This window comes from Coturnix japonica, chromosome 15 (genome assembly GCF_001577835.2).
Source record: "Coturnix japonica isolate 7356 chromosome 15, Coturnix japonica 2.1, whole genome shotgun sequence".
In the NCBI taxonomy this organism is placed as follows: domain Eukaryota; kingdom Metazoa; phylum Chordata; class Aves; order Galliformes; family Phasianidae; genus Coturnix; species Coturnix japonica.
Genome location: NC_029530.1, coordinates 10,185,332 through 10,199,939, shown reverse-complemented (window position 1 = coordinate 10,199,939; position 14,608 = coordinate 10,185,332). Strand labels below are relative to the sequence as shown.

Genomic DNA, 14,608 nt, shown 5'->3' with positions numbered 1-14,608 from the left:
CCTTCAGCCCGTCCTCCTATAAAACAACTTTGAATACCCTGGGCTGTGTGAAAGCCATTTCTGGGTGCACGCTGGCTGCAGTGCCAGTATCTGACTCATTAATGGAATATACTTTGGAGCCAAATTCTGATCTCACTTACAGCACTGTAAATCCAGGGCAACCCGTTTGACTTCGGTGGAGTTACTCCAAATTTCCCACAATAGGCACTCAGCGGATGGATCAGATTTGGTACTTTGGGTCTGAAAAAGGCTCAGTAAAGCCAAACTGCATCCTGCCTGCAGTAGTGGGGTGGATGGTAAGTTGACAGGAGTGCCAGCGTAGTCGCTGTGTAGCGCTGATCCTGTAACGTCAAAACATTCAGGTGGGATTCTTCACTATGACCAACTTCTTTTTTCACTAAATAGGAAGGATTTACATTGCCTTCCTTTAAGCCAAATACATCCAGTGAAAACATGGACTGAAAATGTGATAAAGCAAAATAAATCCTTTTGCTTTGAACTTTGTCATGAGAGCCAACGCTCCCTTTGGTGCCGTATTCCTCCCCTCTTGGGCACATGGAGTGAAGTAGAACCCACTCATAACACTCATTTCGTGTGTTTAGCAGTCAGGCTGTTAGACAACAGATCACACAGGCTGATATTTGCAAAACCATCTCATCCAGCCCTGGTACATCCCATTGCTTTCATAGATCCGGGCATCTACACTTCCCCATCACTTTGAACTCTCCAGCCTTAAATCCAGCAGTTTTCTCACAGATGCTGCTAAGATGTCATTCACCTGGAGAAAAGAAAGCTGAGCAGGACAGGCATGAGCTGACCCTGCTCTGATCTCAGCACTTCTTCAGCTCTTCTTTATTGGGGAGCACCACACGAGGCCATGGTTGAGTAGCACCTTTGTAAAGCCCTGGATAAAGCTGAGCCCGTGCCCCAGCAGCAGTTGGCAGAAGGAGCTCTGCTCACAGCTAACACAGCAGCGTGTAACTTCTTGATCTAAATGGGTTACAATTCAACTGGCACAAGTTCCACTCTTAATAAACAAAATAACTGTTAATAATACATTTAAAGAAGAAACGATATCTGAGGGCTCAGGAAGCTTAAGGTAGGAACAAAACCAGGCACTCCTGCTTCCTCCCTCACGCAGCAGAAGGTTAATGAGAAAACAAGGGCTAGGCAAGAGCCCTGTCAAATTCCCAAGCAGCCGCATCCATGTACACTCACACTTCATTAGCATCTCTGTGTGAGACAGAAGGGTACCTTTCCAGGCAAAAAAAAAAAAAGTCCTATTAGGAGGGAGCTGGAGGAGTAAGATGGAAAAAGAGTGGATCTACAAGAGAGGAAATGGGAAGGATGATGTGTATGGGAGAGCTCACTGTAGGAAGAGAAGCGCACAGGAGCTCAGACCTCCCCAGACAGGACCAGCCCACCTGGGCACCGCCTGCCTGAGGAAAGACACATTTGTGAATAGCTGCTTGTTTCTCACAGCTCTGCTGCCTGTCCATCATAGAAGTTAATGCTGAAGGTTCCCTTGCACACAGTGGGGCTGGCGGGGTCGGTGCGTGGGGTGCTGCCCTCGACAAGAGCAGGCTCCTGCCCTCCAGGAGGGGATGAGAGCACAGCCCCAGTGCCACAGCCCTGCGGATGTCTGTCCTGCAGAGCTGCTGAGCCCCTCAGCCCACCCGTGTCAGCAGCGCTGCCTCTGGGCCTTTGTCTTCCCTGCACTCCTGCACTGCTCTGTGTGACATCTCCAGAAATCTTATCAACCCCATTTTAACACAGATAATTAACTGCATTGAGACTTTGGACAGAGTGGCTCTGCGTGAACCTAGCAGCAAACAGCGGGGGGAACTGCTGGCAGCACGGTGGGCACAGCACCAGGCTGCTGGAGCTGGCAGGGACGAGCAGGGTTCGATTTTAATACACTGCCACTTCTGAACTAATAGAGCGAAATACAAGTGACACTGTATGCCAAACTGGCACTGACAACTACACTTCATGCCCTGGCTGGATATTTCAAGGTGATGTCAGATTATAGATTATCAAACTGCCATTTACAAAGCCTTCATCTCCACATCCCAAACACGGTCTACAGAGACAAAACGTCGGTCACATGCAGCGGGCCCCATCCTCCCTCGTCTGCCATCACCTGCGGCTGGGAGCAGAAGTTCCCTGGCACAGGGAGCTGTGTCCTGAGCTGCATGGTCACATCCAGCCCTAAGGGACAACACCAAACAAGTTGCTCTCATCTTATGAGCTGTTCTATGCATGGCCAAGAGCACCAGTGCTCAGAGCCCGAGCTTCCCATCTTGTTAGAGAATTAAGTTACCGGCACTTGGGAGCGTCTCTGAGGACAGAAGGAAATCTGTGATGTCCACATCTAGCCCAACCATGCTCTGCTACCGCTCGGCTCTGAGACACTGCAGGCAATCAGCTGATCTCATCGTGTGAGCAAAGTGCTACTCCAGAAGAAGAACAAACAAATTAATGGCAGGAATAGCACAGGAACTGAGATGTGGAGCACACATTTATCACTCTGGAGTTGCACTGCAGCTCAGCCACACGCTGCTGGCTGTCGGACAAGGCTGCACCACGCAAAGGGCCACACAGACACTTTCCAGCCTCTCACTGCCCCACACCTGGCTGCTCTGTCCTCCTTGAGCACGCTGTGCTGACAATAATGCTTTGCTTTTCTGCTGCGTCTTCCTCAAAGCCACACTAAGCACCTGGGTTCTGCTGGCGTGCACACAGCTGGGGGGGGGGGTGAGGGCTGTGCGGGGCCAACAACACAAGAGATCAGGAAAAGAATCCACACAGCCAAAGGCATGTAAACCTGACATCCAGCAGCCTCAGGCTCCTTCCCACCCACCCTGCTCCCGATTGGGCACTGGGAATTCCCTGAGCTCTAAGAGAGCAGCACACTTGGGATTCCACATAAGGGAGAGCGCTGCACTTCCCCGCGGATTCCAACTTTTCTTGAGCGCAAACAGGCACAGGCACATCACACAGCTGCCTTCACCTCCAGCTGCTGCAACCAGGCAAAGCGAAGGGAGGGGAGGCAGCGCCCAAGCACAGCCCCACACACTGACAGCGCTGCCCAGGGCACTATCCTGGAGCCTCACCCCCTGCGCTGATGGTCCCATACAGATGGAAGCTCTGATTCGCTCAAACAAAACGCCAGTTTTGTTGCCACAGAGATCATTGCACGAAACCCAGCTGAGCCACGGGCACAGAGTGGTGGGCAGCAGTGAGCCCACGCCGTGCTGCACACACAGCCCTGCTGCACACACAGCCCTGCTGCACACACAGCCCTGCTACACACACAGCCCTGCTGCACACACAGCCCTGCTGCACACACAGCCCTGCTGCACACACAGCCCTGCTGCAGCCCCTCGTGAGACAAGCACACTTTTACTCACACTGCACGTCTGTGTTTAATCATACCCATGTGCCCAATGACCGTGTCCCCCAGTGCCACATCTCCACCTTCCTGGAACACCCCCAGGGATGGTGAGTGACCCCAGCACTCCCTGTGCTGCTGTGCCACTGCATCTCTGCTCTTTGGGAGAAGAAATATTCCCTAATGCCCAACCTGAACACATTTGTAATGTAAAGCACCTGAAAAAGGATTCACTGCTCCTCTGGCTGTGGGGAGAGGTCTCAGTCCCAAAGCAGAGCAACACAGATACCTGAGCAGACCCCACGAGGCCCTGCACTGCAAGGTGCTTGGTGCATGTCCCCGCTGTCTGTGCACCAAACACCCTGCTCCTGCACTCTGCTCCACACTGGGACCCAGTGCTGCTGGGGTGGAGGCACAGGGCTGTCCCAGCCAGTTCAGGGATCACTGTGGCAGCAGTAGGGTTATGGCAGCAGTAGGGTTATGGCAGCAGTAGGGTTATGGCAGCAGCTGCTCCCCGCTGCCCTGTTGCTGGTCTGTGCAGTGCTGGGGAGGCTACGGGAATATTCACTATCAGCATTTTTTTCTCCGGTGTGGGATCCCCGAATGACCCAATGCACAGAGCCGGGCACAGCCAGCCTGAGATCAGTGCTGCGCCTCCGGAAGGTCCACAGCACCCGGGGACCTGGCCGAGGGGTGTCCTATGGCACCGGCTGCTGCGGGACGTGGGGGAGAGCGGTGGGTCCTGCGCCGCTGGAACTATAGGGCTGGAGCGGAGCGGGGCGGGGGGGGAAACAGGAGCGGGAAAGTTAGGGGAGGGATAAAGGGGGAATTAAGGAAGGGGCAAAGGGAGAACCGGGGCAGGGGGAACCGGGGAAGACAGGACGGGAGCTGGGAGCCGTCCCTGCCTCCCCGCAGGGCACCGGGCGCTCCGGGTACCGCGGACAGCGCGATCCGACGCCCCTCCCCGCCCGCCCAGCCCGTCCCGCGCGGTGCCGACCTGTTGCGCGTCCCGCCTGCTCCCCGCTCCGGCCAGCGCCCGTCTCGCCTAGAGGCTCCTCCTGCGGATCAGCCAGGCCAGCGCGACCGCGGGCGTGAGGGCGCACAGCAGGCACACGGCGGCGGCCAGGCGGCGGCCGGCCCAGCTCGGGCCCCGGCCCCGCGCCTTGCCCCGCGCCGCTCGCTGCTCCAGCTCATCGGCCACGCGGCGCAGGCGGGCGGCCACCAGGCGGGCGGCGGCCGAGGGCCGGGCGGCACGGCCGGGGCTGCAGGGGCAGGGAGCGGGGGGGCCGCCGCGCAGCGCGCACGGGCACATGGCTCAGCCGCCGCTCGCCGCCGAGTGCTGCGGCGTGTGCGGGAGGGAGGGACGGACGGACGGAGGCGGGCGGGGGCCGGGGGGGGGTTACATCATCCCCCGCGGGGCGGTGCTCGGCGGAGGAGGAGGTGTGGGGACAGAGTGGGGATGGAGGATAGAGGGGGGGGGACAGGAGGATGGGGGGATGGTGGATGGGGATAAAGGGGTGTGGGGTGGGAGGGGTGCGAGGGGGGACAGGGGGCAGAACATTGGGAAAGGAGGGCAGGGTGGGGAAGGGAGAGTTTGGTGGTGTAATGTGAGAATGGAGGGACTGGGGGGGGCAGTGGGGGGTAGAGTGGTGATTGAAGGATGGGGGGACTGGGGGTGCAGGTGGATGTGGGAGGAGGAGCAGTGGACAGAGGGGACAGGGGGATAAGAGGGACGGGTGGGAACTGATGGGTGGGGGTATAGAGTGGGGTGAAGGGACAGTTTGGGGTGTAGTGTGAGAAGGGAGGGACTGGTGGGCAGGTGGGTGTGGGGGTAGCTTCGGTGGGACTTGAACAGACAGGAGGAACAAGTGGCTCCGAGGGTGTGGGATGGGGACACAGCAGGAATTGGGGGATAGAGGGGACATAAGGATGGGAGAGCAGCGTGGGAACTGAGGGGGGGGGGGAGTACGGGCTGGGCAAGGAGATAATCGAGGGGGTGTATTGAGAACTGAGGGTCGGGTGGTGGGGCAGGTGACTGGGGGAAGCTTTGGTGGGACAGAGGATCCGATTGGGAAGAGGGGCAGTGTGGGATCAGAGGTCAGAACGCCTGTTGAGTGATGGTGTTTGTGTACTGAGACCTGTGAGACCTGGGAACAGAGTTACTCCAAGTGCAGAGATGGAGGTAAATGTGGATGAAAGGGGATGGGGGTGGGGTGGGGAGTGGGGTAGTTTAGGTGGGAAGTGAGGGAGCAGGGAGACAGTATGGCCTGAGGGGAGAGGGTGAGGTGGGGGTCAGTGTGGAAATGGAGTGACATGGGGACAGTGTGGGACGGGGGGGCACTGTATGGGGGGGGGGTGTTACTGTCACAGCTGAGGTACAGCATGGGCTCGGGGGGTTCAGGGGGCTGGGAACAGAGTGGGAGTGACAGAGAGCAGGGATGGAGGGGGCGGCTGGGGATTACAAAGGGCTGGAGAGGATTTCATCAGCAGCAGCATTACTGATTCTGACCACAGGCCGTGTGCTGAGCCGTGAGCTGCCAGCACTGCTCAGGCATCGCAGGGGGGCCCAGGAGACCCCCCCGAGGAGCTGCACCGCAGCTGATGACACCCAGACACCCACCCCTCCATCCAGACAGCGTTTGTACAGGGAAACTTTGGCGTGTTTATTTATTTATGGAGGGGAGGGGTCTAAATAGAGCAGATCCATCCCAAAATGAGGTAATGCACAGGAACAAGCATCCCCGCGCTGCTCCTCTGCCTGTTACCTTACACTGCTCTTCTGTGGGGCAGCAGCAGCAGCACAGCTGGTAGCTCCATGCTGGGCCGAACATCCCCTCTTTCCTCTATGTTCTCTCGTCTCCTCCCAGACGGCTGAGCTGTCAGTGCACGAAGGGCCGCAGGGCTGTGCTGACCCACACACCACAATGACTGCACAGCAATGGACTCACAGCTCACAGAGAGGCGGGTGGGAGGAGGTCAAGGCAGCACAGACACACACAGCCCTTCATCACTGCGGGCTGCATCCCCTCAGCCCCCCCCCGTGCGGCGGCTGCCCGCGCCTCGCGCTCTCCCTCAGGCACAAAATGGCGGCGCCGCTCAGCGCCGTGTTCCCGCGCGGCCTCAGCGGGGTAGGAACCTTTGATGCGCGGAACTCGCGGGCGCGGGGGGCGGTTTCCGGCCCGGCCCGGCCCGCCGCCATGGCCGAGGGCTCGGCGGAGCTGGAGCTGTTCCGCCGGCGATGGCGGGAGGAGCTGGCGGCGGGCGGCAAGAGGAGGCGGCGGGAGGAGGCGGAGGAGCCCGACGGGTCGGTACGGGACGGGTCGGGCTGCATAGAGCTGGCCTGCGGCCTGCTGGACAGAGAGAGCCCGGCCCCGAGCAGCCCTGCTGCCGCCCGGCACTGCGAGGAGACCGCGGGGGATGAGGCCGACGACCTGCTGGGACAGCTTATCCGCGACCTGGTAGGGCGGGCTGCGGGGCGAGGCCTGGCCTGATGTGTGGGGGGTAACGACCGGGCCGTGATGGGCTGGGGAGGGCGGCTGGGCCGTCAGGACGTGTGTGAGCTCGGGCTGTGTGTGCCCGTAGCTCTACAGATCCATTAACCATCCTTCAGAGCAGGTTTGTGGCGTTTAATTTTAAGAATGTCTGTTTTCTGTTCTGCCCTTTACTGACGCCTCTCCAGTGTGGCTGTATCGGATGTTCCGTGTTGTGACGCTGCAGCGTAGCAGGAAAACAAGTGTGAGTTCTTTGCATAGAAGAATTAATTGGGAATTAGCATTAAATGCAGTTCTGAGCCCATTAAAAGTTGTTTTGGTGAATCCTTCAAGTGCAATAGAGTTTTTATTTGCAGTGTGGAAAAGCTACGGGGGAGACACGTTTTTCTCACTGGCTTCACTGTGGCCATTTACTCTTTGCTTAAACAAAAAGGAGCAGATTACAGTTCTTCCTGCAAGGCATAGATTGATCCCTGCAAGGAATCGGCTCTTTATTGGTCCCCAGGATCCTGTCCAGGGGGGCAGCAGCCCCAGGGCTGTGATCCTCCAGCACTGAGACGGGTCCCTGCTGCTCACCAGCACCGATGTTAACACTTACTACTCTTAATATCCCATTAGAATTGAATTAGCTCCTTGTGCTCACAGTGCGGCTACACATTCTCTTGTAGGTTAGTTTATAGATCTGTGTGGCTGCTGTTGTCCTTTGTGCCCTTTTCCCTGGCTGAGCTGTCAGTGCTGCACTGTGCCTGTGCTGGGCAGGCTGTAGGCAGCCTCCATGTGATGTATCTTTGGTACACACAGACAGACTGGGTTCTAGTTGGCCATGGGTCAGCTCCAATTTGGAAGCAATGTACTCATAGTGGTGCTGTGCCCAAGCCCATAAGCCCAAGGCTAAGCCCTGCTCATGGCTCCTCTCACTCATTTGGGCTGCGTGGCTCCAAGAGTTAGGCTGGTTCACATCTGCCCAGCTCAAGCTCTGCCTGTGTGTGGCCATGGCAATGCACTCAGGACCCATTTATTTATTTAGCATCCCCTTTGGAGATGGAATCAGTTAAAGCCACGTGGAAACAGTGTGCAAACCCACAGTGGGGAGTGGTGTTTGTGGGCCTTGTTGGGGGGCGAGAGGAGAAGGGAGGAGCAGGAGGGCCAACCAGGCTGCCAGGAGCCTCAGCACATGGGCAGGGTTTGGTGCTTAGAGGCTGTTGCTGTCCTGCTGAAACAGCCCAATGGGAGCAGTGCCCATCTTTGTGCTGTCTGCACACTTGTCTCTAGTGTGTGATATGCTTTGCCTTAAAACCTTTCAGTGTATTATGCAATAGTTTTCCTGTGTAACTGTGCTTTAAATAAATCTGGTATTGTCTGTTTTGCCGCTTCATTGGCGCTGTGAAGAGACCAGGTTTTAACTTGTAAGGAGCTTGTGTAGAAGAGACCTGCTGAAAAATAAAGGTTTTGGGGCCAGAGAAGTGCTCGGAGTCAGAGTACGGTCCCAGCCAGCCTGGCTAACTGGTGGCATATGTGGAGACTGATGGGGATATTGTGGAAACAGAGCATGGTTTAGGTTGGAAGGGTCCTTAGAGCCCCCCACAACCCTGGCCTTGGGCCCTTGCCCCTACCAAATCAGGCTGCCCAGGGCCCCATCCACGGCCTGGAGTATTGCCTGGGAAGAGGCACTCACAGCTTTTATTCTTCAGCATTTGGGAAGAGGATGCAGACATCAGGGAAACCAAACACTGGAGCACAGAACTTTTAGAATGAGTGACATGCATAAGTGTTTACAGTGGGCTGGTTTTGCACTCTCTTTTTTTTGGTTTAGTATAGAAACTTTGGAATCTCCAGGCAGAAATGGAGAAGAGGACAAATCTGATGCAAAAATTACAGGAAGATTTATTAATGAGATAGAATAAAAAGCCCAGCTAGGAACAGCATTTGTGCTGCATTCGGCAATTAGAAAGAAGCAATAGATTCTTTGGTTTATGGATGTTACTATGGTAATGAGCTAAAGCAGTGGCCCTTCCAGCATGCTCTGAAAAAAGAAATTGGTGTTGCTGATGGACAGAAGGAAACTACAGCAGCATCTTCACTTGGTTTTATATCAAAATATTCCTTCACTTCACATCTCCTATTTGATCTTTTTTTGACATTGAAGCCTTAGAGAAATAGTTGTATTACAACTTACCTTGCTTTTCTGTGCCTTGTGACTACAGATAAGCCTTGTGGTTTTCTTTGATTTGCTTTCTAGCTCCACTTAGCAATGTAATATATTTTGTCCACTGTGGTTCAGAGTGAGCAGACTGTAACTCAGGTACTGTCATGCCAGCATGACCCGTCTGATGCTGTGCCCTTAGGAATGGAGAGGGGGGATTACTTCTGCCTTTGCTATGGAGCTGTGATGGCACTGAGGATACTGTGTTCTTTCTTAATACCACTGTCACTGTTGCTACTATTTGGCTATGCAATAAAAAAGCCTAACAAGTTATTTTCTTTCTTTTTGTCTTCCCAGAATGAAATCAATGAGATTCCTTTCTTTGATGTCCATCTGCCCTATGAACTGGCATTGAAGATATTTCAGTATCTGGGAAAGGCTGAACTGGGGAAGTGTGCTCAGGTAAGCAGTGCTGGCAGTTTGCTTCCCACATCAAATAAGCACGTGTGGTCAAGCAGCAGTAAGGCACTGTGATGCAGGGAACATGTGTGTCAGCCCTAGTGGCTCAGCTGGTTGTAGTTACTAGAAATTCTTCCCAAACTGCGTATTGAAAAGTAATAATAATTGAGCTGGATTTACAGCCTCCAGCTGAGTGTCGCTAACCCAAACATTTGTGACTTGCATGTAACCAAAACCTTACCATTTAAAATAAATGCTTGCAGAGATATTTTAATTCAAGCATCTAGAGTCAGAAGCAGTTGACTATGTTGCTGCACCACTGAGAGCTCAGCACTTAAGAGTGGCAATGAAGCTGCTCCCACCCCAACATTTCTCAGTTGACAGATGTTGTAGAGAAGGAACTTTTTGTCTTTAGTAGTTTCATACAAAGCTGAATTCCTGAAGGGTACTGCCCTGTCCCCATGGTTTATATCATTCTGTGGCAGAACACTGATAGTGCTTTGACCATTGTGTTCTCAGACCATTGTGTTTTTGTGTCATCACTAACTGCCTCTCCTTCCAAGTGGCCTTGTTAACTTACACACAGCCAACTGTACTTAGGCTGCTCATCTCATGTTCTTGAGCCTCCTTCTCCTTTTTCTGCACTCTAAAAGATGAACTTCCTCTCTGAATGAGTCTCCAAAGCAAACTTAAATCAGCAAGTGCTGATTACCCTGTAAAATAGTGTTGTGAACGTGAATTGCAGCTTCTCCCATCATCGCTGTTTAATGCTTCAGGCTGGTGTTCATTGAGCTCTTATGTACAAAACACATCTTGCTGCTGCTTAAAATCCAATCAGAATGGTTCTTTGTACAATACTAGAAGTATTCCCTGGACTATTTGTAAGATAAAGAAATGTTAATGTGTAACAACAGGGTAAAGCTTTGTAGTGGATGGCGAGCATAAAGCATGCATTAACCAAATGACATATGCACTGAAATTAAATTGGTCTTTGAACTTAAGAGTCTGAGCAAGTCACAGTTTTAGGTACTTACCGGTCTTCATTGCTTAAATCTTTGACTTGCTAATGCCTTGTAGGAACAGGGGCTGCTAGAAGAGAAGAACCTCTGGTGGGGCTGCTGGTGCAAAGGAAATCATTTCTCTGAAATGATTCTTGGTGCTGTCTAGAAGAATGAAGCTTTCAAACAGGCCTTTTCAGTCATTTGATACAGGGAGATAAAACCAGTTAAGGCCACCTTCCACAAAATGACAGGACTGCATTTGGGGAGTGGATTACTTTTAGTTTAGTCTCCCTCTTTTGTTTCTCTCAGGCAAGATCAGTTTACTTTGTGGCGTAGCAAAAAGCTTGGCTGCTGCAGGGCTGCTCCTTTTCTCTGTGCTTGAGCTGCACTCAGTTTCTCTCTCTCAGGTTTGTTTTACATTAGAATCTGTCCTCAAAAGATGTGTTTAACACTCAGCAGATTTTCCACGTTTCTCATTTGCTTTCAGAGACTTGAGTCAGATGCTCCTTTGTGGCAGCTGACAGGTAGCTGAGCACATGCCCAGTGCTTTACAAGGCTCTCCGAATGAGATGGATATCCAATGCTTTTAGTGCAGAGCTGGCTTCTTTTGACGTGTTTAAATAAAAAGCAGAGCAATAAAAATAAATGCCATTTTCATTTTTCTCTTGGTGATTTTGTCTTCTGATGGGAGGAGGGGGAAAGACCTCTTCTGTTAAATGGAAAGCCCTGCTGCTTTACGTTGTTAGCACAGAAAGGTTTTTTTTATTAAGGCGCCTTGGGACTTCAGCAAAATTGGGCCAGCCAGTGGAATTGGCATCGTGAACTATGTGAGTGCCTTTGGAGAAAACCTGTTTGCTTAGTTCCTTAAGCCAAATTGGTAACTGACTAACAGTAAAGTAGCCTGACTGCAGAGTCTCTTTGAGATTTAATCACATCACAGACTGCTCTGGAGAACTTTAATTTCTCCCTGATATTTCCCCTTCCCCCTCTTCCCCACAGCTTTTCTTTGATTTTTGGAATTAGGACCATAAAACACAAGCTATCCGTATGGCACTTGGAACTCTGAAGCCACGTGTAGAGCTTCAGTTAATGGTGTCATCAGTTCTTGAGCTCTGGTGGGTGTGCGGTACCTGTGTGATACCCACTGCTGTCCAACAGACCAGTCCCTACTGATATCCCCTATTTTCAGCAAGCAGAGAAAGGTATCTGTGGCTCAGTGTCTCAGCAGAATTGCAGTGCTTGTTCTTCCAGGTTTCCACTGGCCCTACAGACAGGAGAACCTTTTGATTTATCTGTCTTTTGTCTGGCTGTTATAAGATAGGCAATGGGTGACTCTTTTGTGACTGCTGTGATGAGGATTTGAGAATTGGTTCTCCTTCATTGTGAATCAAAAAGGAAAAACAACCACTTGGGCCATTGTGGCTCATGGAATGCATCCGAACCCTTTGTGTTATTTGAGGCTGCAGGGCTTTGCTCATGGCCTTATGGTCTGGCCTCAAACTATCAGCTTTAGGATAAGGTGACGTCCTCTGTGTGAAGCTGTGCGCTCTTCAGTTGTGTTACTGCTCTCTAGTAAATACCAAAGGCCACATAAATTACATTTTGTGGTGGGAAACACTTCTAGACAGCGTCTATTGAATTTTAGCAACACTAGGGCAGAGTTCTATTTCTGAACAGATCACTGGGAAGTTGTCTTTGAACTGTTGGTGTTCTCATCTGAGAGACGCCTGGAGATGTTTACTAACACAGCAATTGTGTATGTATCTAGGACAAGAGAGCCTGTTTCTAGGAATTTAAGAATGAATTGTCTTGCACAGATCAAGAATTTCAGATGCTTGCTGTTAAAGAGTCTGGAATTGTCAAACTGTTTGGTTTTCAATGTTAGAGATTTGAGAAATAAAATCTTAGGTATTTCATGTTCGTACTTTTATGTATCATGATTGTGTACAAATAATCACCCACCGTCCTCTGGGCTGGGGGAGAGAGCAGAGAAAGGGATGGATGAGGATTTCCTGAGCTCAGGGCTTAGGATGAGACTTAAAATAACATTATGGCTGCGAATTGAAAAGATGAGCAGCTTCCACCTGGTAAATGTGCATCTGAATGGCTTTGGCTGAAATACTGCTTGGCGCTAAGTATTGTACTGAATTGAAAGTCCAGATACTTCAAAATGAGGCCCCTGGATTCAGCAAATGAACCTTGAATCTATCTTTGTGTGACCAGGGAAGAAAACAAACCTAATGAAGCAAAGGCAGTTATCAGATGGGGAGGGATGAATAAACCTTCATTAGGATTTAAGCCAGTTGATTAAGACAGGATTAGAGTTTAGGATTCAATGGAAGAGGTGGATTTTTTTAGTTACTTTGTTTTGCTTGCTTTTGCAAAAACAAGTAATAATAATAATAATAATAAAAAAAATCCCCAGACACAAAACCAAACAGCAAAACCCATGTCAGCAAAAGCCTCTGAAGTCCTTCAGAGCATTATTGCTTGCTGAACTCCAGACAGAAAATTGTTCCTCTGTGGAGCTCAGGGGAAAACCAAAGTTGCTTTGAGAATCATAGTAAAACGACAATGGGAACACTAATGACAAAATTAAATTACAGCCTCTAAATCTATAAACAACCCCATAAGATATTGTTATTGATCATTGTAGGAGTTGGCGTGGAGTGTGAATTTGGAAATAATTATATCTGGCATTTCAGAAGAGCTTTGTGTGCAACAGCTCGTCTCCAACAAACAGAATGTGTGGGTGCATGCAAATAAAGCTGTGATGCTGCGGCTTTTGGGGCCTCACCTGAAACCCCGAGTCGGGCAGCTCCAATAAAGCTGACTTGGAGCCAATGGCTGGTTTTAATGCGGCAGCTCACAGTGGTGCTGTAAAGTGAAATGCTCGAGATACTTTTATTAGAGGGCTCTTGCAGCTGAGGCTCGCTCAGTGGGGCTTTTACAAGGGATTGCCATGCCAGTTTTGGTGCGTTAAGAAAAGGCTGCGCTAGGGACCCGTTGGAAAGTCGTGCCTGTAAAGCAGCAGGATTTGATGTAATTTGATTTAAAAAGAAAAATCATAATAGGATGGGATCTCTGTTCCCCTTGAATGTTTATTCCTGAGAGCTGAAAAGGCATCCAGGTTTTATGTGGCCGTCTTCCCCATTTATTTATTTTTTTTACTGTTTTTATGGAATACTTTTATGGCCTTGAAACCAGAAAGATCTGCACAAATACTGTCTGCTTTGGCAAACTCCAATGGTGTACGTTTTCCTTTTTATTTATTTTACTTTCTTCCTATTAAACCAAGCAAAAGTGGACAGAGCTGGGCTTGGTGGGTTGGTGCTCGGACAGAAGCTGCCTCGTGGCTGTCAGCAGCAGCGTGCTCCCTTCTGGGGCCAGGAGAGGGACCTGTGCTGCTGGCTGAGCTCAGCTGGATGCTCTGCTCCTTTGTGGGGGCACCAAACACTGCTTAGGTTTTCCTTTGAGCATTAACGTGTTGGTTTATATTGCTTTAAAATCAATTTCAGAGCATATTCCCCATGAAACTCTGAAACCAGTTTGAAGAATACATACATTTTTTAAAAAATAAATATATATACATATATGTATTTTTATTTTCCTTTGAGCTTTCTGAGTGTGTCCCTGCAGCGAGAGGGACATCATACACAGGTGTTCTTGCTTTTGTAGCACACGATGGCACACAGTGCTAGAGGTGCCCAGTAATGTTAGGTCATTTGTAAGGCAGCATTGCCCTGTCCAGGTTGCTTTCTTTGGTGGTGGAGAGAGGTTGTGCATCTTCTGAACGTCTCTGTGGCTAAGTGGAATGCTAACTGCTGGGCTTGGCTATTCCTGCTTGAGAGCTGCTCTTGTGTGCAGGTATCAGATCCTAAAATACCTGCAGGTTGCTCTTCCTTCTTTCTTTTTCCCGAAAGAAACAAGTCATGAAACAAGATGCAGTTCTTCTTTCCGAATGGGACGGGATGTTGGATTTTGAAAGCACAGTTGTGATGTGTGTCTTTCTGCAACAAGCCCAATGGAGGCAGCACAGTGTAAATAAAGCCAGAAGCCTCACAGCGTTCTCAGGGGCATGTCCTGTGTCGGTGCTGCTTGTAGCTGAGTGCAGGTCCTG

At 51.1% G+C, this 14,608-nt stretch overlaps 1 protein-coding gene across 2 annotated transcripts in view; it reads left to right on the top strand.

Annotated features, from left to right (window-relative positions):
* The first annotated feature begins 5,373 nt into the window (after positions 1–5,373).
* FBXW8 (F-box and WD repeat domain containing 8) overlaps positions 5,374–14,608 on the top strand; it is a 47,089-nt gene continuing 37,854 nt past the window's right edge. The window contains exons 1-3 of one of the 2 annotated variants that reach the window (XR_001558555.2): positions 5,374–5,576; positions 6,262–6,852; positions 9,386–9,490. Coding sequence is in view for 1 of the 2 variants with exons in the window: in XM_015878210.2 (XP_015733696.1) it covers positions 5,571–5,576; positions 6,262–6,852; positions 9,386–9,490 (702 nt within the window). In the remaining variant the exon portion in view is untranslated. The remainder of the gene's footprint in view (positions 5,577–6,261; positions 6,853–9,385; positions 9,491–14,608) is intronic. The other variant, XM_015878210.2, reaches the window with a different exon arrangement.